At 40.8% G+C, this 22,654-nt stretch overlaps 2 protein-coding genes and 1 non-coding gene across 4 annotated transcripts in view; all 3 read right to left on the bottom strand.

Annotated features, from left to right (window-relative positions):
• Window positions 1-8,488, bottom strand: part of LOC123187189 (probable cleavage and polyadenylation specificity factor subunit 1) — a 22,944-nt gene extending 14,456 nt beyond the window's left edge. The window contains exons 1-14 of the mRNA XM_044598980.1: window positions 7,972-8,488; window positions 7,727-7,864; window positions 6,944-7,097; window positions 6,550-6,685; window positions 5,417-5,562; window positions 5,134-5,229; window positions 4,985-5,037; window positions 2,979-3,110; window positions 2,822-2,873; window positions 2,615-2,731; window positions 1,849-1,989; window positions 1,435-1,560; window positions 623-700; window positions 281-400 (exon numbers count right to left, since the gene is read on the bottom strand). Of these exons, the coding sequence (XP_044454915.1) occupies window positions 281-400; window positions 623-700; window positions 1,435-1,560; window positions 1,849-1,989; window positions 2,615-2,731; window positions 2,822-2,873; window positions 2,979-3,110; window positions 4,985-5,037; window positions 5,134-5,229; window positions 5,417-5,562; window positions 6,550-6,685; window positions 6,944-7,097; window positions 7,727-7,864; window positions 7,972-8,330 (1,848 nt within the window). The 5' untranslated portion in view covers window positions 8,331-8,488. The remainder of the gene's footprint in view (window positions 1-280; window positions 401-622; window positions 701-1,434; window positions 1,561-1,848; window positions 1,990-2,614; window positions 2,732-2,821; window positions 2,874-2,978; window positions 3,111-4,984; window positions 5,038-5,133; window positions 5,230-5,416; window positions 5,563-6,549; window positions 6,686-6,943; window positions 7,098-7,726; window positions 7,865-7,971) is intronic.
• Window positions 8,489-11,491: 3,003 nt separating this feature from the next.
• TRNAT-CGU (transfer RNA threonine (anticodon CGU)) lies at window positions 11,492-11,563 on the bottom strand. The gene has a single exon. It is a non-coding gene; the product is annotated as a tRNA-Thr (tRNA).
• A 444-nt stretch (window positions 11,564-12,007) lies between these two features.
• LOC123187188 (probable protein transport Sec1a) lies at window positions 12,008-21,766 on the bottom strand. 2 transcript variants are annotated; one of them, XM_044598978.1, is made up of 21 exons: window positions 21,502-21,766; window positions 20,236-20,291; window positions 20,052-20,133; window positions 19,174-19,252; window positions 18,146-18,196; window positions 17,971-18,067; window positions 17,873-17,905; window positions 17,519-17,647; window positions 16,949-17,140; window positions 16,765-16,848; window positions 16,563-16,661; window positions 16,414-16,487; window positions 15,880-15,976; window positions 15,220-15,345; window positions 15,037-15,132; window positions 14,338-14,466; window positions 14,157-14,234; window positions 13,446-13,648; window positions 12,662-12,752; window positions 12,437-12,526; window positions 12,008-12,353 (listed from the first exon to the last, which is right to left on the bottom strand). In XM_044598978.1, exons 1-21 carry the CDS (start codon window positions 21,566-21,568, stop codon window positions 12,300-12,302), a joined length of 2,007 nt encoding a protein of 668 aa, XP_044454913.1. In that variant the 5' UTR covers window positions 21,569-21,766; the 3' UTR covers window positions 12,008-12,299. The 2 variants fall into 2 exon arrangements, with proteins under 2 accessions (XP_044454913.1, XP_044454914.1); XM_044598979.1 differs by having other exon boundaries at window positions 14,338-14,454.
• Between the last annotated feature and the right edge of the window lie 888 nt (window positions 21,767-22,654).

Below are 22,654 nucleotides of genomic sequence, written 5' to 3'. Positions count from 1 at the left end.
ACTTCAAAAATATGTCTCCTTCCCGTTTTCCTTCACATGGTCTTTTTAGCAAAGCAGATAGGAGTAAGCTCCGATCTTGTTTTTTTTTGTCAGGCTGTTGGTCCTGTTTTAAAACTAGGCCTAGTGTGCCATACAGCCATGATTTTTTAAAGGATTTTGGGTCTTTTCAATGTCATAATAGTTATGGGGGTGGTTAGCTTCCACTCAAAATACTATGCCAAAAAAATCATAAGCATTAGACTTCAGTATACAGCTGCAAGGGAAATCAAATTTCTGTTACCATGGTCCGGTTCTCTAGACTTATTATCAGATAAGCATGATATTCATTATCTTCAGTGGTATGTGCACGGGAACTCTTATAGTACACTGTCCAAATACCTCTGCAACTTGGTAATTCCACCTACACAAGTAAAGAACAAATGTAAGTCAAGATAAAGTAGGTAACATAAAAATTTCCATGTCGAAAAAATGACGAACACCGGTGCGACAAAAATCTTGACTAAACGCCACTAAAACGCAGGGGATTAAAGTTCGAATATGTTGGTCAAGTTCTTCAAAAGGCATTGGTGGAATATTTGGGGTTTGAGCTGAACTGGGATGAAAAGGGAGGAGAAAAATGTACCTCGGTAATTAAATCAGGGCGAATAGATTGTTGTAGGACAGAAAGTGCTCCGTTCTTTCCATGACCAGAACAGCACACCTGAAATAGAGCTAATACTGTCACAAAGAGTATCTAAAATGCAGAACAAAAAATGCTTCTCGGTAATTAAATAACAAATAGATTGTCGAACTTCCTTTCACTGATTCACTGAAGCAACAGACATATTGGTGCAAAGGTGGTAAACTGGTCACAGGATGTAAATTGTTAAGGTCACATATGAGGAGCTAATGATAGACACATTCGTGTCGGATGTGTGACTTCAATAGCATATATTGAGGAACTTAGGAGAAAGCAACGTACACGGTAAGTACACAGACACAACTATTCTGATGATACAACGTTTCTCATTTATGTGCCCATTTTTTTCTCTTACACTCTGACAGGGTTCAATCTACTCATTCTGGTAGGAGTCCTGAATCCCACAGGGAAACCATTAACAGCCCTTCTCACATAGACTCCAACAATGTGCTCTCTTGATTTATTTACCTTTCTTATTATTTTATCGATTTGTTTCCCTGACCTAATCGTGTGAGATCGTAAATTTGAAATAGACCCTAATCCCCCTAGCAGGCTAGCACTAATACCATAAATCACCAGAATCTCCGATTTCCGGCAAGTTACAAGCACGACTAGGAACCTGAATAAAATATACAATACCCATTCTCCAAATCAATAATGAATCATGTACACATTCAACAAAAAAAGCTAGCCCAGCTGGAACAAAATGGACCTAATTATAGCCAAAGACAGAGGTGAAGTCTCATGCAACTGACCAACTCATAATTGCTTTGCTTTGCATTTCCTGTTGCATTGGCATCTGCATTCACTCTTAAACCGTATGAAAAATCTTTCAGAGGGCCAACATTGATCAACTTATCTCTCACAACATATGAGATTTTCTGTGAATAATAAGTGAAACAAATTAGTGGCAAGAAAGAAGCAATAAGCAAGCAATTACTCCCTCCGTCCCATATAGTGGCAAAAACGTTCTTATATTATGGGACGGAGGGAGTACTAAATTATGCAAAGGAAATTCATGAAGCATATATTTTAAGAAAACCGTAAATTGAAGTGGTAACTAACAAATGGCAGTAAAAAGAATTATATACACAAGAACATGATTCTATCACTACAGAGTTGCATATAAACAAATAATAACCATGCAACTGGAAGTAACATTTTCATACCTGTGCTGACTCTATACTGTTTGGCAACATGTTATTCTGAAAAGAAAGTTCCTCAACACTGGTCACATCCTGTAAAACGTCAGAAGGCACCCTCTTCAGGCGCTTCGGAAAAGGCAGGTCGCCTTCAATATCACCAGACCGCTGCACAAGTAGATCACCATATATCACCAGTCAACGAAGGAACAGTATTTGCTTACTTCATTTTACAAGAGATTAGTACAGTGTGGCCGACAAATTCAGATATATCGGCACAACTTTGACTATAAACTTTATAGTAATATAGTAAACCTATAAAGTATAATACTGATTAATAAACATGTACTGGTAAACATATATGTAACGTGTGGCTTAAGGTAGATGTAACATTTCCATGTCTACTCCGTAGGTCATTTCCATCAAAGAAACATATGAACATCAATGATTAAGATCCCATTCTAAATATAGCAGACAGGTAACGCATTCAGTCATGTCCTGCAGGATTTATGCATAGAATTCATTTTGAGTGAGATGCCTTATTGGTTGGAATCTTTGGTGCTTTGACATATCCGAGGAAAACAAGCCGGTGTAGTCCATGCTTCTGGACTTTTCCGGTTTAACAGGTAAGCCATTTCTAAAAATCTTTCGGTTTAGGCGTTGAGCAACTATGCTTAAAACATTCAATGGCAAGCTATTTCTAAAATAAATATTTGTACCATCTAAAGTACAAGCGAAAAGTACTTCCAGCAGAATGGCACATTGAGAAAGGTATCTCAAGAGTCAAAAATACCTCGTCTATTAGATCTGGTAAGACAGATGTTGCCACACCACAGGAAAATTGCACAAGAAGGCTGTCTCCCAAACGGCTACCAAGGAAGAAGAATGAACTTCCAATAGTCGTAGCACCCTGCGCACAGATGGATCAATAACATAAGAGGGATTGGTAATATTAAAAATGAAAAGGTATATAAGCACAAGAAAAGTATGAGCAACCAACCGAACTGATGACAGATGCTTTTGACTTCATAAGATCTAACCTTCGCACAGTTCTGCGAAAGAAAAAGAAGCAGATAATGACCAACTCTATCACGCCTACGAAAGCTAGAACAGCTGCACAACAATAGGACAGATAATGATCCATAGAGTTACCATACCTGCCATCATAAACTACTGTAAGTAACAGCATTTCTCCGGTCTTTGTCGAGAACATTACAATATCATTGGATAACCATGTCGCTTTGGCTGCATCAAGCTCCACATGGAAATTTAATTTAGGAATTTCTGGACTGCAAAGATAAGGAAAAGGTCACCAGCTTTGACATATACTGGAGGGGAAGAAACTAAGACATATATAACAAATATATGGTAGAAACTTAGTGCTTGGTCAAACATGCACTGTACATGTAAGTCAATTTTACACTCATAGGTAGAACCACCATATCTCGATTTAAGAAGATACGGTTCATTGTTAATAATTATTACCATATAGTATTTCACAGCAAATGTCCAGCTGGAAACATTCAGGATTAAGCGAACCACACCAAAACTAGGTTCAGATTTTCATCTGCTCATCTTCAAAAGCATTTCTCCGGTTTTGACAACAATGGCACAAGTCACAATGTGAAAGAGATATTCAATAGCAGAGAATTTTGTTTGGTAAATTGCGCCTGTTAACACCGGTTGACCCGAATAAAAGGTGGAGGTGGAGGTGCAGGTACAAAATAATCAATAAATGCAAGTGTCTAACAGTTCCGCATGGGAGCATATACAAACATTCCCTTGGCAAAGTATGGTTTGATAGGTATACCAGAAAACACAAGAATCAAAATATGATGTTCTGGATTCTTCAATTCGCTATTACATCCATTCTTCACGAATAATTTAAACTATATAGTTCAAAGTTTACATGTTTCTCTCTATGCTTAATTCATAATCCATACACCATTAGTCTTACTTTTTCCGTGCTTCACCATTGGTTTGAATAGGAAGATAATGATGTTTGTTGGCCAAGCAGGGATACTATTCTTAGGGGCTAGCCAAGTCAGTATTCGCTATACAAGGGCATGCTTGGCCTGAAAGGACTAGAATCCCTACATGACTAAACCATGACATATCCTAATCTTGCTATTTAAATCAATCGCTTGCCTAACTAAATATCTTCCAACTAATAAAATTATATTTTATCTTCAAAGAAGGTACAAGATGCTGTCACGTTCCTGCATTGTACGCACTTAATATACCGCGCACAAGTAGCTACAGAATTAATCATAGTTCAACCACATGGTAGGACCACAGGAGAGTAGCTGGCACACTAGCACATATGCTGGCTTGAGTGGCGAGAAACTAAAGTTCACGTACAATTTTTTTCCGATGTGTCGATTGTTTAATGGCATACATTCATGGTGTTTATGTGTTTTTGTATGGCATGTTCATGTTAGGTTTTTTTAGACCTGCAAGTTGGCATAACCTTGACAGTTGCATGCTGAATGACACGAGATATAGATCCCATTTGTCACGTCGTTTATACCATTTGTCACATCGTTTATATAAGCTTCGGGCAACTTAAGCACATGAACATCATGAGATAGGTTTTACATATTTGTTAGTGACATAAGCACCACGAAAGTTATGCACACGTGAAATCAACCACCAATCGAGTTATTGTAAATTCACTTTACATTCACCCAGTTCACTTTCAATTACACTATTACAGATCATGTATTCAGGTGGACTCTGTATGTTGACTGTTGAACTGCATGACACCATGAGCATTAATGACTTGTAGGTTGCGAAACGACCATTATATTATATGATGAGTCCAAGTTGAAAGATGATGATATGGTGCTGGGAAACATCAGCAGCTACAAGCCTACAAGTACGAAAACAAAGTTTCTGGTAGATGTTTCTGAATACAGTTGGTTGGTGACAGTATAATTCTTTGAGTAACGATTATTTAAACTTTTTCCAAACAGGCACTGTTCATGTAGTGGTGTGCATGTAACTGTACTAGGTGCTCGAAATCTATAGATATCTTAGGATAATCAACCAGAACGAAGACATTACATTTCGCTAATGAGATAAGAGAGAATGGACAGGCAAAAGCTATGAAAGTCGTCAGAAATGAAGGATTTATAGTCTTAAGCTATATCACAAATAGTACCTGCCATCTGGCTGTGATGAAAAATTGTTGAGGGCAAGGGAACAAGAAGTGGACTGCAACAACAAAGAAATTCACAATTCAACGACTCAGGATCAGCAAATGAAAAATAATGTAAGCCTGTCCACCATGTGTATTTAGAGGGACCAAACCTGACTATGATAGTGGATAGAATTTGCACAGACAACAAGAACACCGCTAATAGGTGGAGGCACAGAAAGTATTTGGTATGCATCATGCGGTAGGTTCTGGAAGCAAAAAACACTTTGTTATTATAATTTCAAATTTGTACATTGGAGCCAAATGGAAGGCATATAATGTGCAGAAGACAGAAAACACCTTGGTATATTACAACATTTTATTAATGAAAAGATAGACATGGAAGATACAGAAGACAGAAAATGTCAAAGCTGACAATCAACATCATATACTTACAGCAGCAGACCATATCACTGGGTGTTGCTTCAGTGTCATGCTTATACTAAATGCTGATATCATACATGTATGGTGCTTTGATGAGATACGCCCAGCCCAGGTAGGCTCTCGCTCATGTAGTATGACCAATACAGGCTCAATATAACCTGAAGAGATAATAGAAGAAAATACCATGAGTGGTGCCATTCACATTTGGATAGTTGTTACACTAGTGGTGAACATATAAATTAAGTGAACTAGCACCATAATCAATTTTCACTAAGATAATGTTTTGGATCACTCTTTTAGAATTAAGGAGTAATCTTATGGAGAAATTCTACAAAAATCCTTAGTTAATATCTGCAGGATATAAACTTGCTGGACATTTTCAAGCCCAAGTATTTGACACATTTATGACTTCTTATGCATCTCGTGTCCTTCAAAGTTATGTAGAACACTGGAGATAACACATGCTGATGCGCTGCACTGTGGACATCTTAGCAACAGTTATGGTGTACTTAATATGCTAGATCTTTCAATGGTTTGTTGTGTATCAAGTAGCAAGCACATAACAGGTGTAAACACCATAGGGTGGATGGCCAGCGGAGTGGCTTGGTTGGAGAATAGATTAGATCAACTTGGAGGGATGGTCAACTTATCTCAAGCAAGCCATCTTCAAATTAAGGTAGCAGACCTTATATAACAGGAAACTAAAATTCAAATCATAAAGAGATAAGTAATTGCCCGATATAGGTGTAGCTGTTGCCGGATCCGGCTTGCCTGCTCCCTCCCCATGCTCCCATCCGTGCTCCCACTTCATCCTACGGCTGTCTTTTTCCCTTTTCCCTTTCTAATCTAATAATCTCCCCCCCTGATTTTAAGGGGGTGGGGCCGGGCCTTATTTTGTCCAATCAAATCAAGCCACATATGCGGGAGCACGGATGGGCACACGGGGAGGGAGCAGGCAAGTCTCATCCGCTGTTGCCATACACGCTGTTTTAGCAAATTAAGATATGCCTAAGAACTATCCACTAGTGTCATGCTTACTTATGCATTGAAGCTCAACAGAGTTCAGAAAAAAAAAAGCATGGAATTTTATGTTGAAGATGTAGGATGTGCAACAAATTTATATGCAGAAAGAGATCTTATCTCACCATGCACAAATGTAAAATCTTTGACATGATTTGTCTCTAAAGCTCGTAAGTCAATCAAATATGATGACTCGACACGGACAGCACTAGAACTCAGTGCACGTGTAGGTTCATCTTCTCCCACTAAGCTCTGTCCAACCTAATATTGTATAAAAAAACATAAGTTACCAATCGATATGGAAAACATAGGAAAACTGGAGAACAATAATATATTGGTGATTCAACCGGACTAGAAAAGGGAATCATGGTGCACAGGACAAAAAATTTAAATAACAAATTCCAAATCTAAACACAAATTATTGAAAATATTGAAACCTGCTACTAAAGAAAACAAGAGACAGAAAAAACACCAAATAATTCACACTTGTTAAAAATATGTGATGCAATGAATTATAACCTGGGCAGCTTTCAGAATGGCCATCTGTAGTCCATAAATAAGTGCAGCGCCACATCTGCCTAGCGGGTCAGATTTTATGACAGGACCCCAAGCAAATGATTCCCTGCCTCTTTTTAGATGCTGCCATTCTGGGCCCTCAAAGCAATGCATTGAGCTGAAATATTATGAAAAATAAGTTGATAAAATAGCATGTCCATTCATAGCAAGTGTGAGATAGCAAACTAGATTCAGTAAATAGAGAAATGCGGGTCCTCTTTCAATTGCAGGATTCTGAAAACATATAATTGTGTTGGCATGCCACCTTGAATCCCACGTAATTGACAGGTTGTTTGGTTGCACCATAGAATAAATACAGGAGTCGTTCCAGGTGTTTGAGTAAATGAAAATTTTCAGTTGAAATTGTGGTACTAATGAGTAAAGACCACCGAGGAAAATTTCCTATGGAATGCAATCTTACAATCAAATAACCAACATAGGAGAAACTCCTAGGAATCAAAGAAGCCCTGCTTACTTAGATTTATCGGCATCGGAAAGAGGGGTACACAAAAATGAATGGCACTAATTGTAGTGCTATAGTTCAACCATCAGCCTCTTGATCATGTAAGGCTGTGATACATTCTAACAAGGTACAATACTAAAGAGATGCTATTCTCTGAATAATTGACAAAAAATGTGCTTGTTGCTCTGTGATTGGGAAGTTGTCGCTCTGCCAAAATTACAAGGTACTGCAATTTTAAGCTACATGTTTAACGGTTATAAGAATGAGCAAGCAGGCGTGCATACCTAGTCCGCAGTCCATGGATGGCGTCATCGAATTCCAAGCAGGTTATCTTGGCGTCCCTGAAAGCGAGCGCAATGGAGTCTCGCCTGTTCTCTGCCCCATCCGACAGCACGGCCATTGACTCGACGTTCCCATGGAGCCTGAATGCCACTCAGAGGATTATACTCAACTGAAACCCCCACACATCCAGTTCCTGAACACAAACTGAATGAAAGATAATAAAATGCAGAGACAGTCGGGTGCGCACCGATAATGGCACACGAGCTCGAGGCGGGCCCCGAGGATGCCGTCGAACGCGGCGGCAGAGGCCGAGGCCGGCGGGGCGCCGGCCCCGTCCTCGGCGGGCGCCGCCTCGGCCCTGACGGCATAGACCTCCAGCACGTTGGCGGCCGCCACGACGAGGTTGGGGGTGGGGCCGAGGCGCCTCGGCCGCCTCGCCGCGGCGGAGGAGTCGGCGTCGCTCTCGGCCCCGGAGGAGGAGGCCGCCGGCCCCGGCGCGAGCGCGGAGAAGGCGGCGGCGTCGGAGGGGCAGTGGGTGATGAAGCCGGCGGCGCAGTGCTCGATGCCCGTCGGCCAGTGCTTCATCTTGTACGCCGCGTAGCTCATCCTCGCGGAGGCGGCCTCGGTCGGCTAGGGTTTTGGGGCGGGGTTTCGGAAGCTCGGGGGAAGAGGCGCCGCGGAGACGACGGAGGAGGGGAAGGGGGATGGAGGGGACAAGCTCCAGATTTGGCAAAAGCCCTACCGCCTCCGTTCTGGTACAAAAGTTGGTTCTTTTTTTAAGTCGGCCCGGGGGATCTCGACTCAATACGAAGTGCAATTTCAGTTTTGTTTCTGCCAAAGTCCCTAGATTGAATTGAAATCGATCCAGAAACCACAAGCAGCTCGCGTACACGCGGCCACCGCTGTAACGCCCCGGACACATCCGCCGGTGGTCGTTACTCCTGACGGGATCTACACTGGCCCTACAGCTCAATACTAGTCTTTTTTGCGCACTTTATCCTCACTCATGCGCACCAAGTCGGTCACCCATCCTGACACTACTCCAAACTGAGCACGCTTAACTTTAGAGTTCTGTCCGAATGGGCTACCGGAAAAGAAGGAATTCCTTATTGATATGAGTAGTTTATCATCCCTAATAAGCCAGGCTATCACAACCGCTCACAAACATCAACCGTCAGAACGCCGTTGCACCTCCTCCACCAACTCCAGAACAAGGCCAGAGCAAACCCCGCTGTGACGGAGACGGGCAGGAGGACAAAAAGCTCCCAAGGAAGGTCAACGCCTCCACCGCGGCCTTACCCCCGAGCACACCAACTCGCCGGATCAGCAGATCTGCGAGACCATACTGCTAGACACTTGCCGGCTCCACCACAAGAGCCTCGTCCAGCAGAGGACGAGGGCCAACACCTTTATTCTGTCGCGACACAGCCTCCCACACGTCGACGGCGCTGCCAATAAGATCTATCATACTATCATAGAGCCTATCGGAGCTAAATCCGGCGGATCTCGGGCAGGGGGTCCCGATCTGGTAGTCTTGGCTAGATGGTAACAAGGGCACAAGGGACCCGTGGTTTACGCAGGTTCATGCCCTATCGAATAGGTAAAACCATATGTCTTGCTTTTATTTGTATCGCTTGTGGATGGGGTACAAAGTACATGTGATCTACTGCGCGATTGTATGTGCATGAATCGTGTACAACCTTGTCACCTCTATTCATATAAATCCGGAGGTACCCAGGGTTTACACATGATCGGACGTATCTAAGAGGCAAACGTGTCGAGGACCATCTCTACACCTTGGAGAATCCGTCAAGTCTTCGTGTCATTCCTTCTTTATGCTTCTGGATCAGACGAATGAGGGCCACCAATAGGGTACCCGACCCAACCCAAGGGATGGGCAACCAACATGCCGAGCACGGCCTAATCCAGGACTCCGTTAATAGCCTCTAAACCGGTCTTCAAACTGATGACACTCCTCAGCCTCTCTCGAGTTGCTCTTTAACTTCACTCTTCAACCTTGCAGACTAGTTTAATCTTGCATATAGCTTTCTGGTTTGATCTTACCCTCAGCCGAGGAGTCGTATATCTCGGGCATCCGAGATGTCCCACGGCCCTGTTGATTTCTACAAACAAAAGATTCCCTATATGCTATGGATTGGCCTTGAATTCGAGGGTCATCTCCCTAGGCTGGTTACCTTTAGTGGAGAAGCCTACTCGATCAAGGATAAGTTTTTTGGGCTAGTTCCAACCCTGATAGCTTACCAACCTGAAGCGTCTCCACCCCCTACCATTGTGTGTGGTCAGTTAAAAAGCCATCAAATCAAAAAGAGATCATGTGCCGGATTTTCCTAGCAACATTATCAACCAAAATGCTCGTTCCTCGCGCGTTTTTAATGCACGACGCGTGGGGAATTTGCGAAATTACATCCTCTGTATTAAAATATAAGACGTTCCTTATATTTTGATACATAGAAAGTATATAAAAAGGGGAAATGTTATCTAACGTATGTCAGATATTTGGCATCTCCCAGCGAACGTCCTCCCCACCGTTGCACGGATCTCAACGTAGGGTCGATGACACGTTAGATTTGAAAAGTAGTTCAAGATTAAAGCCATCAAAGGTTTCAATTTTTCCAAAATACCTCAGCTTGCTACACTGGCTAGAGGCTTGATTGTTCAGATGGGATACCTGGGTTCCATTCCCAGGCGCTCCTTTTTTTTAGCTTTCTTCTCTTTCACCAAAGCTTTCTTTTCTTTCACCAAGATGGTATGTCCTTTTATATGGCAATTTTTTCTACAAAAAATTAACATGGCAGTTTCTAAAATTTTGAAATATGTCGCATGGCAATTTAGACATTTTTTTCACAAATCAATTTTTTGTTTTTGTACATGGTATTTTTTTTAGTTTAAGACATGGCATTTTCTATATTTTAAGAGATGACATTTTTATCAAGCGATGACATTCTTTATTATTAAGAGATGATGTTTTATTATTAAGAGACGGTATTTTTACATTTTAAGAGATGACATTTTTACAGCATGGCAGTTTTAAAAGTTTAACTTGGTATTTTTACAGGATGGCAATTTTAAAAGTTTAGCATGAGAACTTTTTTTTAGATCAGATGATCTTATGTTTATCATACTCATTGTAAATTTATAAATTATAGCATGGCATTTTTCATAATTCAGACCATTTTTTTCACAAATCAATTTTTTATTTTTGTACATGGTTTTTTTTTTATTTAAGACATGGCATTTTCTATATTTTGACATTTTTATCAAGCGATGAAATTCTTTATTATTAAGAGATGATGTTTTTATTATTAAGAGATGGTAGCATAGTGGTTTTTTTTGTATACATGGTATTGCATAATTACAAATTTGTGTTTTGTACAAGACGACATTTTTTTATCGGATACTGCTTTTATATTTTTTTACATACATCGCGGAAAATCTTATTTTACATTTTCTTGTGTACAAAATAAAATTGTAATTATGCACTACCATGTAGCATGGCTGCACATTAACCCATATATATATACAAAAGTTAGTAGGAGTCTTTCCTACTGTCATGAGCATTAAAAAAGAAAATTGTAATTGGGCCTTCAGGCTTGGGGGAACCTAGAGGCTGTCTGGGCTGGTTCGCTGGCTTCCTAGCGAAACCCTCGAGAAAAAAACTGAGCATCCCTCCTGGCGATCGTTAGCCAGATACTATTAAGGTTTGTCAAAAAAATGATAAAAAGATAAAAACGAGAGATAAAAATGAAAGCCCCCGGTGAGGATCGAACTCACGACCTTTCCCTTACGAAGGGAACGCAATACCACTATGCTACGGAGGCATTTGTTGTGCTTCAAAGTACAGTTGGTTACCTATTGTGAACCCACCTTCTGCGCGCCAGTCAGTTGACCCATGCGTACTGTAACCGCTTGATCCAGCAACACTGTCAACGCAGGGTACCTCTTCTTCTGCACTTTGTGCGACGTGGGTCAGCAAACGACGGATGGCCAAACTAATAAACCCAAAGCAAACGAAAGTTTCAGACCAACGGACCAATTACAACTGCGACAGCATGAAACACCGGCACATCTTTGGTGCTCTTCAGACATTGCAGCGTCGCAAGGGAAGAAGACCAGGAGACGACGTTATCAAGCAGATCGAAATCGTAAGCATTATTTATCGAACGTCTGCGAAATGCGATACCAGCCGACGGTGTAGTGTGGGTCTAGTTTCAGCCATTTGATCGACACTGCCTTAAATTCACACAGCTTGAAGATGCACCACAGATCAAGAAAAATAAGACGTCGCTCATTACGCATTCTCGATGCTTCCCGCCAATACACAATGATGAACACATCCATTCCATTGGTCCAATAAATGTCATAAGACACGCTACAGCTGCTAGCCAACGTTTCTGTACACACTAGATTACGAGATACCAAAAGGAGGGCCGCCCTACAGCATGCCCCTCTGGCCTGTGTGAGAAGCGAACTTCCGGTCCGTCCAATGCTCAGCTACACCTATATCCAAGACTGAGAAATGAGTAGATAATTACAACCGACGTGTCCCTCCTATTGTTATATTTGCAGATCATCCAGCGACAGCTCCTCATTCGACATCATCTTCAGTTTCTGCAGATAACGGCACAAAGTCATGTCGGCAGGCACATAGCTAGCACAACGGAGAGGAGGGCAGGACAGTCCGACGGACTTACCGTGATGAATTTGGGTGGATCATCAAGGCTAGATGAGCCAAGGATAATTTCTCTCTTCAGTTTCGATGACAGCTTGTGGACAGCGCGTAACTGCAATATCCATCAACATAGAAGAATGTGGATTGGAGAACGTGCAAGATTTATTTATAGGTTAAAAAGCATGAAGCTAGGCACTATGACTGGAAATGGAGCAAGGCGATTCGAGAGGCAATATGAAAAACATACCTCGGACCGGGTAGCACCCCCAACTACAAAGATAAACAAGCGCCGACCCAACTTTCTCATATCACTTGACGCATGCTTCAGTACAGAGTCGCTGTAAAATGATCATTGACACATTATATAAAGAAACTTCTAGCTGTAAACCAATTTATTATTATCAACTGTGATTTACCAGAAATGTGCAACTACCGAACACAGCTCTCAAAATCTCTTCACTGAGAAATGAACGTAAGCTGATGTATGCACTAGATAGCATGTCAGTTAATTGCTCACAATGGAATATTAATTAATTTTCTCTCGTTGCAGTAAATTGAGGTCACAGCTTTCATTATCCATGCCAAAGGTCACAGGAGAAAGTTTGCTAGAAAGCATTAAAACTTTGCAGCTAGTTTTGCAGACTGGTGCCAAAATTCTTCATGGAGTCTAATCTACTCTTGCCAATATGAACAATGGTCATACTGATGTGTCATATAAATCAAAGATTTATAGTTGGTAACAATAGGCAGAACAGAATTAATCATCTAACAGAACTTGCATAATAGCCTAGCCGATATATACGGTCTCGAAAAATATATGGCTGCTATATACTCCCTCCGTCCTAAAGTTAGTACAAAGTTGAGACACTTATTTTGGGACGGAGGGAGTACTATTTATAATATGCACCCACATAGCATCTGGAAAGACTATAGGAAACAGCTTACTACAGACATGTCCATAAACACCCTAAACAGAAATGCATGCTTAAAATTTGAAACAGAGGAAAGCCAATGGAATCGTTATAACCAACCTTGAATAGCCATCGTCGGAGTTGCGAGGTCTAGCCCATGTGCCAGCCGTCCGTCTAGATCTCATGGATTGAGCTGGTTGATGAGCTGGGCTTGTTCGAGCGGACATGCTGCTTGAGATCCCCCGGAAGCTAGAACTAGGGTCACTCATACAATGGTACTCATCTTTCGGAAGCTCTCCTTTACTGAGTTTCTCAATCAAATCCTACAAAAAAAAGGCAAGAACCACATTCATGTAAATGGTAAAAAAATACAAGAGAGGAAGTTGGCACATGGACTTGGTAAAAGTAATCAGAGTGAGTGTAAATTCATATTTTTATCGATAGTAAATGTTTGTGCTGAAGTGGTACCCAAGACATACACAGTAATCAAATCAAGAAATTAGTAGGCCGGGCAAATGGATGATGGGGCCAAAGAATGGGGACAAATTAACTGAAACCAACGGACCAATCATGAGGGTTCCATATATACGGCAAACCAGTAGTTGACAAAATGAGGTGAGATGGCAGATGAATCAGAATTAATCGAGAATAATGCACAAAAGGGAAACTTGGGAACAACAAAAGAATGGTGGAGATAAATTATCATCGAATCTCAAAGACATTTAAAATTATTGATAAATTATCTCCGTTTGCAAAAAAGTTCATTTCATAAAACAGTATAAAGAATATCAAACATTTGCTGCTATAATTAATCAGATAAAAAAATTATACCTCCAGGATGGGATAAAACCTGGACAACGTCCATGTTGATTCTTCCCCTATTCGTTCTTTTCTGATACCACGCTTTTTCTGAAAATTGTAGAATTGAGTGAATAACTTCTACTATAATAATTATTTAAAAGCTATATGTTTGGAAGAACTAAGACACAAGTAAAATAATTCGACAGGTTACCTTACGCATTTCAAATTTCACAGGAAAACCACCTTTTGATGACTTTTTAGTTTCATGAGCACATAGGCAACGCATATTATTCACTGCGATCATATCATCAGCAGATAATCCGGCCAGCTGGGAAAAGATCTTTTACTGAATTAGTTATAAAACAACAAATTAACAACTGACTGATTGAAGAATTAAAGCTACAAGTCTCTGATGCAGAAATTCTTAGAAACTGTCTACTGTACAGAAGGAACCAAATGTACAACTTTTGATGAAGTGGATTTTTACAAATGCATCATTTCAATGTAAATGCCCCCTCTGATCACAGAAAGTAGCAACTGAAGTTCTTTAAGTCTTCAGACATTAATTGGGCCATTATCTTTTCTAATCATATACTCCCCTCGGTCCCATATTAATTGACGCAGAAATGGATGTATCTAGACTGAAATACGTCTAGATACATCTATTTCCGCGTCAATTAATATGGGATGGAGGGAGTATTTGTGAAAAGCTATAGATATAAGATTTGCAGGTCTTTTCGCAAATAGATCTACTTCAGGAGTGGCCATTCAACATATTTACCAATGCACAGCAGCCCAATGTTCATACTATTTTACAGTTGTTGTTAGCCCAGGGCTCACTTGTCAAAATCAAATTAGATGTATTTTACAAATGAATGGGCTTACTTTCCCAATATATAACTAAAGTTACCTGCATCAGCTTTGCTCCCTTCTCACTCTGGATCTTCTCTGGATTAATTGCAGCATAAATCATTAGTAAACGCAGCTTGTTTTCACGACTTATATCCTGGATTAGGTCCTCAAACATATCAGTACGATATCTAGACAGTATTAGAACTAGCATTTTGTTGGTTGTAGTCCAATTAATAATTACCTGATGTGTCCTAAAGAAATCGATTAGTTCTTTCGAGCCAGCATCACCAAACACGAGATCTTGCTCAAGCTGGCCAACATCTTTCAAATGCTGTTCTTTGATTATGTCAAAGAGCTTTTCTGCAATCTGTAGCAAAATGAGTAACCAAAAGTAAAGTATACTCCTTGGTATGTCAAAACAGCTGATATTCGGGAAGCCAGTTCAAATTCTTCAGTTCCTATCCTAGTCCCAATTTCCAAGATCTAACGAGAGTGCTAGCATGAGGCAATGCTAGGAAAGGTAACACCAGGTGGAGTGTATGCTGTTAAATGGAAACAGCACAAGCAGAAATGGGATTAGTGGACTTGCACTGATATGGTGGTCAGTCTAGGCCCATGGCAGACACTTCCAACTCGTCACACCATCTCCGTTGTAATGTTTAAGATTTGCCAGGTACACACATTTATTTTTTGATATACAAGTTGATGAAAAGTCAAGTCCGTCTTAATTTTAAGATAAATAGTGTATTCTAATTTGTGGTAAATATTGCCTTCTCAGCATGTGCATGTAAAAAAATCAAGTGACAATTTGGTGATCTTAGAAGTGTAGGTAATACAACAATAGGTGATTAGTTTCAAGTTTATGCAGCACACACTGGCACTAGAAAACAAAACTACAAACCTCGACATGGAGGGAAAGCTTATCAATTTGATCAGTGTATTGTGGAAGAGCTTGGACCATTTTTTGCAATTCTTTTGTTGATAACTCTCCATTGGTCCTGCAAATCAAGCAGGAGCATTAACATTACAACAAGAAAAAAATCTTACTAAATACGAGAATCAATTCAATATAGAACAAAATTTTAATGCCTATTTCAAATGCATCATGGTAACTCAGTAAGTATATGCTAGAAACCACACACTTCAAATGTTTTGGCTGTCATTATGAATTGCATAAACCTGACTAATTAACAAACCAAATAGGAAAAATGACAAGTATAGGTTGGTGAACAAATTTCGCTTGCAGAGGACACATCATTATCTAAACCAGTTCGATTTTGCATTTCTGCACCATTCAATTCTCTTCCAAGATGCAATGTTTGCTAGTATGTTATAACCTTACTAAAGTTCACTGTTATAACTGCATAGTGCATACTCCCTTAAGCTAATTGCCAGTAATAACCCCAACTTGCAATAGTTGCTGTGTAGAACTAACCTTGCTTGGTGTAGTTGAGCTGCTTTATTTTTAGATATAAAATCTCTCATCTTCTCATGCAGTCTTAAATTAGCCTGTAATATTGATGTCATAATGCAATTACTGAAACATACAACAACGTTTAAAGATAACAGTGGCAACAATCTTACATCCGCTACATGTACATCACGAAGCTCAAACCATATGGGATCATGATCTTCCAATAAAACCTCTTTTTTCTCAGTGCCTGATCCACTCTTGTTTGGCACCTGTTGTTTCCAATTCATGTGTAGGAACATGATATCAGGGGTACAACAGAACTGAAAAATGGGTCGACACTGAACTGTATTAAAATGATTTTGACATGCTCACCTCTTGCACATATTTGTTACCATCCATGGACAGTAGATCATGACACATGGCATCATAGGTCCATTCATGAATAACAGGGGCGATCTGTAAACACCATGAAAACATGAAACATCGTAAGGAGTAAGCCAGCATTTCACTTTCAAACCAGTGACAAACATCTCAAACATATAAAAAGATCTCATACCTGGTCTATTGAACGATCTACAATAAGTAATTCACATGTTTCTGTCTGAGGAAATTCAGGTATTATTGATTTATATCTCGCCAGGCAATTCCACACAGAAGCTGCCAGCTTTGTGGGGACTAAATCTCGTAGAGTTGTCAAAGTAGAAGCATCAATTGTCCTGGCAACACGATAGTGCACACGAGGAAATTCCTAACAATATTGGAAACATTCAGCGTTTGTCTTAATGGAAAATATGGGAAAAGACAGATGAAGTAAATAAGCAATAACAATGAAGTAAAGTGGCAATGATTCACACGATAATCACTCCATATTAATTTTCATGATTGGCAATAACCATCTGATCCACAAAAAACATCTTCTGTTGTGGACGAAGACCATGACATTTCGGTATATGTTCAAATTGCTCATATGCTCAGAGTTGCCACACGCAAGCCCTCAACCACCATATTTTGTCCTCATTAATTAAAATCACATTCTCTGTAATGCCTGAATTCATCACCCCCCATCCCCTACCCCAAGTGTACAAGGGTATAAAGACTTTGCAAATAGCATAAAATGGAAAGGTACCTTCATTGATGCAAATACAGTAGCAATGCGAGTGGCTATCGTGTTAATGCATGAATTATAGTTCATTGAGCCTTCTGCATTTTCTGTGAAAAGCTCTTCTAGAGCCTTGTCATGGTCAGTTACAAAGCCCTGCACACAGCAATGGATTCATCGAAATCAAACAAATAATAATGTAAATAAACAAGTGCTCCCTCCATCCCAAATTGCAAGACCATTTTTGACACTATGATAGTGTCAATAATGATCTTATATTTTGGGACGGAGGGAGTAGATATGTTTTAATTCATCTGCGGTCATACATGAATAAATATTAATCTGAACCAGCAATCTTGAAAGGTTAAGTAGCCCGATTACCTGGCTATCAATAGCGAAGTATTCCAGATTCATCTGCGACATAGAGCAAAAAGTGAATTTGCATGCTTGCGAGTGAGAGAGAGGGTAGTTAAACAGACCTCACTGAGTGCACCAACGCGTGCTAAAACACTTGAATCTTTTCTTATATGAGCCACCCATTCTTTCTGTATGGGAGAACTGAAAAATATATAGGCTCTGCAGTAGGCACAACATTGTATCAATAACTAAAGTAACAGAACAAATGTCAAGTAAATACATGCACAGATCACATACTTCTTGTACAATGGACGCTTCCCTGACATGTTGGACATAAATATGTCAATACTGCATTATGACACAACGAACGGTTAGAGAAACTGGAAGTGCAAAAAAAAAAATCAACATCACCAGCAAAAAAATAACTGCACCTACCACAACATTTAATTGCCTTGGGGACTAAAAGACTTGAGTGCAACAAAATCAAAAGATAATCTTTCTACAGCATGCACCAGTTCATGCAGTGCATCATGACTCGGCTACAGGGGGGTTATTTTCAGAGGCAGAGGAGCTTGAATTGGAGGTGGCAAAGGAGAAGTCAAGCAGCAGTGAGGGGAACCTCGCCTGGTCATCATCTTGCTAAACGCTTCTGTCCTAACTCCTAAGGATGCAAGCCGGGCGGGTTCACGGACAATACCACCATACAAGTTTAGTCTTAATTTCATGGCCAGTGATGAACTAATTGGCGAGTTACGCGAGATAAGTATGCCGCCACAACCAGCTACTTTAATGTGCCTTGGCAACGACTCTTACCACCTATCAGCACCTTTGACCGTGACCACACAGCTCAGCAATTTCCCCTGACTCATAGTGTTGATCCTTAGCATCTAGATGGTCGCTTAGGATCCCTGATCTCTCTTCCACAGCAAGAAGAAGGCTTGCAAACAGCTAGTTGATGGCAAACGACATACCCATGGTCCTCACACCCAGACCAAAGCATGGATGCATGTGCTCTTTGCCATAAGTACTATACAAGTCCTAGAACTAGACCACTGGATATCTTTGCCACCACGTATTGAATCAAAAGCTGGTAGGCTCAACTAGTGGCACATTGACACTTTGAGTACAAGGATGGCAAGGTAGCAGTCAAAACAATATTTCACAAGTGAGGCAGTATCATACAGATCCATGGGCACGAAGCCTACCAAGTAGTTGAGTAAAACTGGAAGTGATCACAAATTTTGAGAGGTTATTGCATAGGGAAAAGTACTAACAGTGACAACACACAGCCATGTCAAAGAGGATATGTTGCTAACATAGCTTACTTTTGTTTCGTAGGTTGCATGAAATAAATTGCCTCCATTGATGGTAACGGCTGCCTCCGTTTGTATAGGTCCTCAACCACTGCAAAAGAATTGGCAATGTGGAGCTTTTATGCATAGACAATAACCCATGGAGGAATTCCATGGCACCCTACAGCTTTGGAAAGCTAAATGCTAAATACATTTGAAGGAAATACTTTAACAGTTCAACAGAAAGCTGGTTAAAGTTCTCCAAAATTAGGAACACTGACAGTGTTAAAGTACTTTTGTAGCACAATTAAAGAACCATGCAACCTTTTTTTAGACATGATGTACTGACAGTGTAGAGCCCCTTTTGAAGGAAATACTTTAACAGTTCAACAGAAAGCTGGTTAAAGTTCTCCAAAATTAGGAACACTGACAGTGTTAAAGTACTTTTGTAGCACAATTAAAGAACTATGCAGCCTTTTTTTAGACATGATGTAATATTTAATTAATGCTAGTAGAAATCCTAGTGGCCTCATTTAATACATTAAAGGGGCTCTACATTGACATGAAAAAATATTTAGACTGCATCACCAACTGGGGCCAGTTAAAATATTTGCAGAAAAGTTGCATTCTTATCATGACTCTGAGGTGGCATATTGTAACAGAACTCCTTCAGTGGAACGACATAGTATTAGCCAGAATAAATGCCTCATGTTACAGCAATGTATCTACTGCAGTACAGGGATTTACTTGATTTTTTCATATGCCTAAGTGAATACTTTTTGAACGCACCAAAAGGATCAAATGGACAAATCAAATACTTGTATCCTTTCTTCTAATACAAATGGCATGCATTTTGTCGAGTGTTGAAGAAAAAAATGTCCAGGTTCAGAACATGACAACAGCCTACTTACATGAAACTCCTTGTTCTGTTATATCTCCCATCTTGCACGAAGATGACATGATCTTGACAGTAAGTTTATCCATGATAAGAACCTAGTCAAAACACAATTTTATGCATGTCAGTTTTCTTTGCAAGGTGGTAGGACATGACAATATCAAAATCCTGAAAATCATCCAAACCAAAAGGATTGATACCTTCCACGGTGATCCTTTGTTCTGCCTAGTTGATCTTAACATTTCATTTAATAAACCTACACAGGTGCAACAAGAATGAACAAATAAATGGTAAATCTGGAACTTGGTGGAATATGCCGGTAAGAAAAAAAATAACATGATAAATTTACAATTACACGGAATTTGCCCTATTCAAGTATAACCAAAATTCTTAGCACAAATAACTATAATGGAAGAAACAAAATAAAGTCAAGTGAAACATGAGTACAAGAGAATCACGTATGTCATTTTACATTGAGAGCCAATGCGCATCTCTTTAAGCCGCACCATTAAGAAAATATACTAGCACAATGCACCAGTATTGCCTAGTTGATCTTTAGTGATCTAAACGCTCTTATATTTCTTTACAGAGGGAGTATAAATCAGTTACTGACTCTACTATATCCGATTGATTTCCAGAAAACCACCCAACCACCAAATCCCTGCCAGACACAACCATGGAATGTCCTTCGCAGCCCACCCCAAATCGATCATTTCACAGTCTACTTGATGGTCTGCTGAAGTGTTAATAATACTATAACCCCACTCGCGTTGGCCTGTTGCCGATTTTTCCATGAGCTAAACTCAAATGGAAACAAGTAAAGCAGAGCATGCGCTCACCGCCATGCCAGATAGCTAAACCAAAACAACAAAATATTGTGAACAAAGTCGGTGTTTAATTATGGTTAACTTTATGTGTACATGCCAGCGTCGACTGTAATGAAATGCAAGCCTCTGCAAGCAGCAAGCTCGTAACAGGTTACTAAATGGCCAACGACAGTGATTGCTTAATGGCCGCATTGTGTTGCTCTACACGCTGAGGAAGTTGAAGTCCAATTCCTTAGATCACATATACATGCTGGTTTAACACAGAAGTCTCGTCAAGTTTTACTAGCTTCTGATTTGGCACTGTCCACTCACGCATGCCCGCATCTCGCCGGTCTGAAAATTCCCCTTGCCCCCAAAATCAGGGGACGGGTTCATTTTCGTGGTAAAATCCCCTTGAATCGGCAAAACTAAGTAACTAGGCATTTTCGTCGGTTCATCACGCCTAATCGTGCACTCAAACACTGTAAATCAGAGCAAGCATTGCGCAGCAGCAGCGACTAATCACATCGTCCGTCCCCTCCCTGCCCCCCCAGTTCAAACGCTGCTTCCCCACAACCGGGACAAACAGAGCAGGGGAGGAAGGGGGAGGGAGCGGGAATGGCAGGCGTGGCACGGGGGGAAGGGCGGGGGGGCACTCACGGTCCCGGGTGATCTCGCGGAAGGTGCCGCCGGCGCCGCGCGAGGAGGAGTCGGAGTCCGTCGACATGGCCGCCGCGCGCCGCGCTAGCTAGGGTTGGTGCGGGCGGGCGAGTGGGAGGCTTGCGGGACGGAGTGCGCTGCGCGTGCGGGCTGGCGGGGAGGGGAGCGAAGGGAAGGAAAGGCAACGGGGAGAAAGGAAAGAGAGAGAGAGAGAGAGAGAGAGGTTGCTTGGCACCGCCGCGGGGTCGGACGGGGAGGGGACGGGTAGTACTGGTGTGACCAATGGGGAGGAGGCGTGGGGTTTAAGCCCGCCCGGTCTATGGCGCGTGGGCCTGGCCGGGTCCACGCGCGATCAGGCGCGTCTGGGTGAGACTATTGGGCGGTGAAGAAAGGTAAGAGAGCGGACGAGAAGGTTCCACGGGACGGGTATTTCAGACGCGGCTGCAGAAGAGAAGAAAGGGATGCGTGGGCCGAGCGACGTATCCTCTTTTCCTTCGCGGACAAGGATGGATGCAATGCAAGCCTCTTTTTCTTCCTCCAGCCCGCGTCTGCGTGCGTGATCCACGGAATCTTTCACCGAGGGAAGGAAGTTTCGCAAAAGTGGTGATGCGCCCCACCTCAATCAATTCTCCCCGCTTTTTTTTAGGGGAACCGATCCCTGATTTTTTTTCTAGGGGAACCGATCCCTGATTGATGAGCCTAAAAAATGTTGACAAAAAATGTATACAATTATTTGCGTGAGAAAACAGTTGGTCATGTATTTAATTTTTTTGCGGGGGTATTTAAATTTTTTAACCAAGCATTTGAAAAAAAATGTCAAACAACTACTTAAAAATATTAATCAAGCATTTCAAAAATGTGAAATGTGTACAGAAAACAGCTGATCATGTATTTAATTTTTTAAATCAACCATTTGACCAAAAAAAATGTTAAACGACTATTTGAAAAATGCTAACCGATCATCTTGAACAAATGTTAAATGTGTATGGAAAAACAGCTGACCATGTATTCGGAAAAATGTTAATCTTGCATTTGAAAAAAAAATGTTGATCAAACGTTTCAAAATATTAAATGCACATAAAAAATGTTGACCATGTATTAAAAAAATCTTCCACTTGGAAAATTGTTGATCAAGCATTTTTTAAAATGTTAA

Source organism: Triticum aestivum, chromosome 2A (assembly GCF_018294505.1).
Source record: "Triticum aestivum cultivar Chinese Spring chromosome 2A, IWGSC CS RefSeq v2.1, whole genome shotgun sequence".
Taxonomy (NCBI): domain Eukaryota; kingdom Viridiplantae; phylum Streptophyta; class Magnoliopsida; order Poales; family Poaceae; genus Triticum; species Triticum aestivum.
This window is presented reverse-complemented; position numbering and strand designations above follow the sequence as displayed.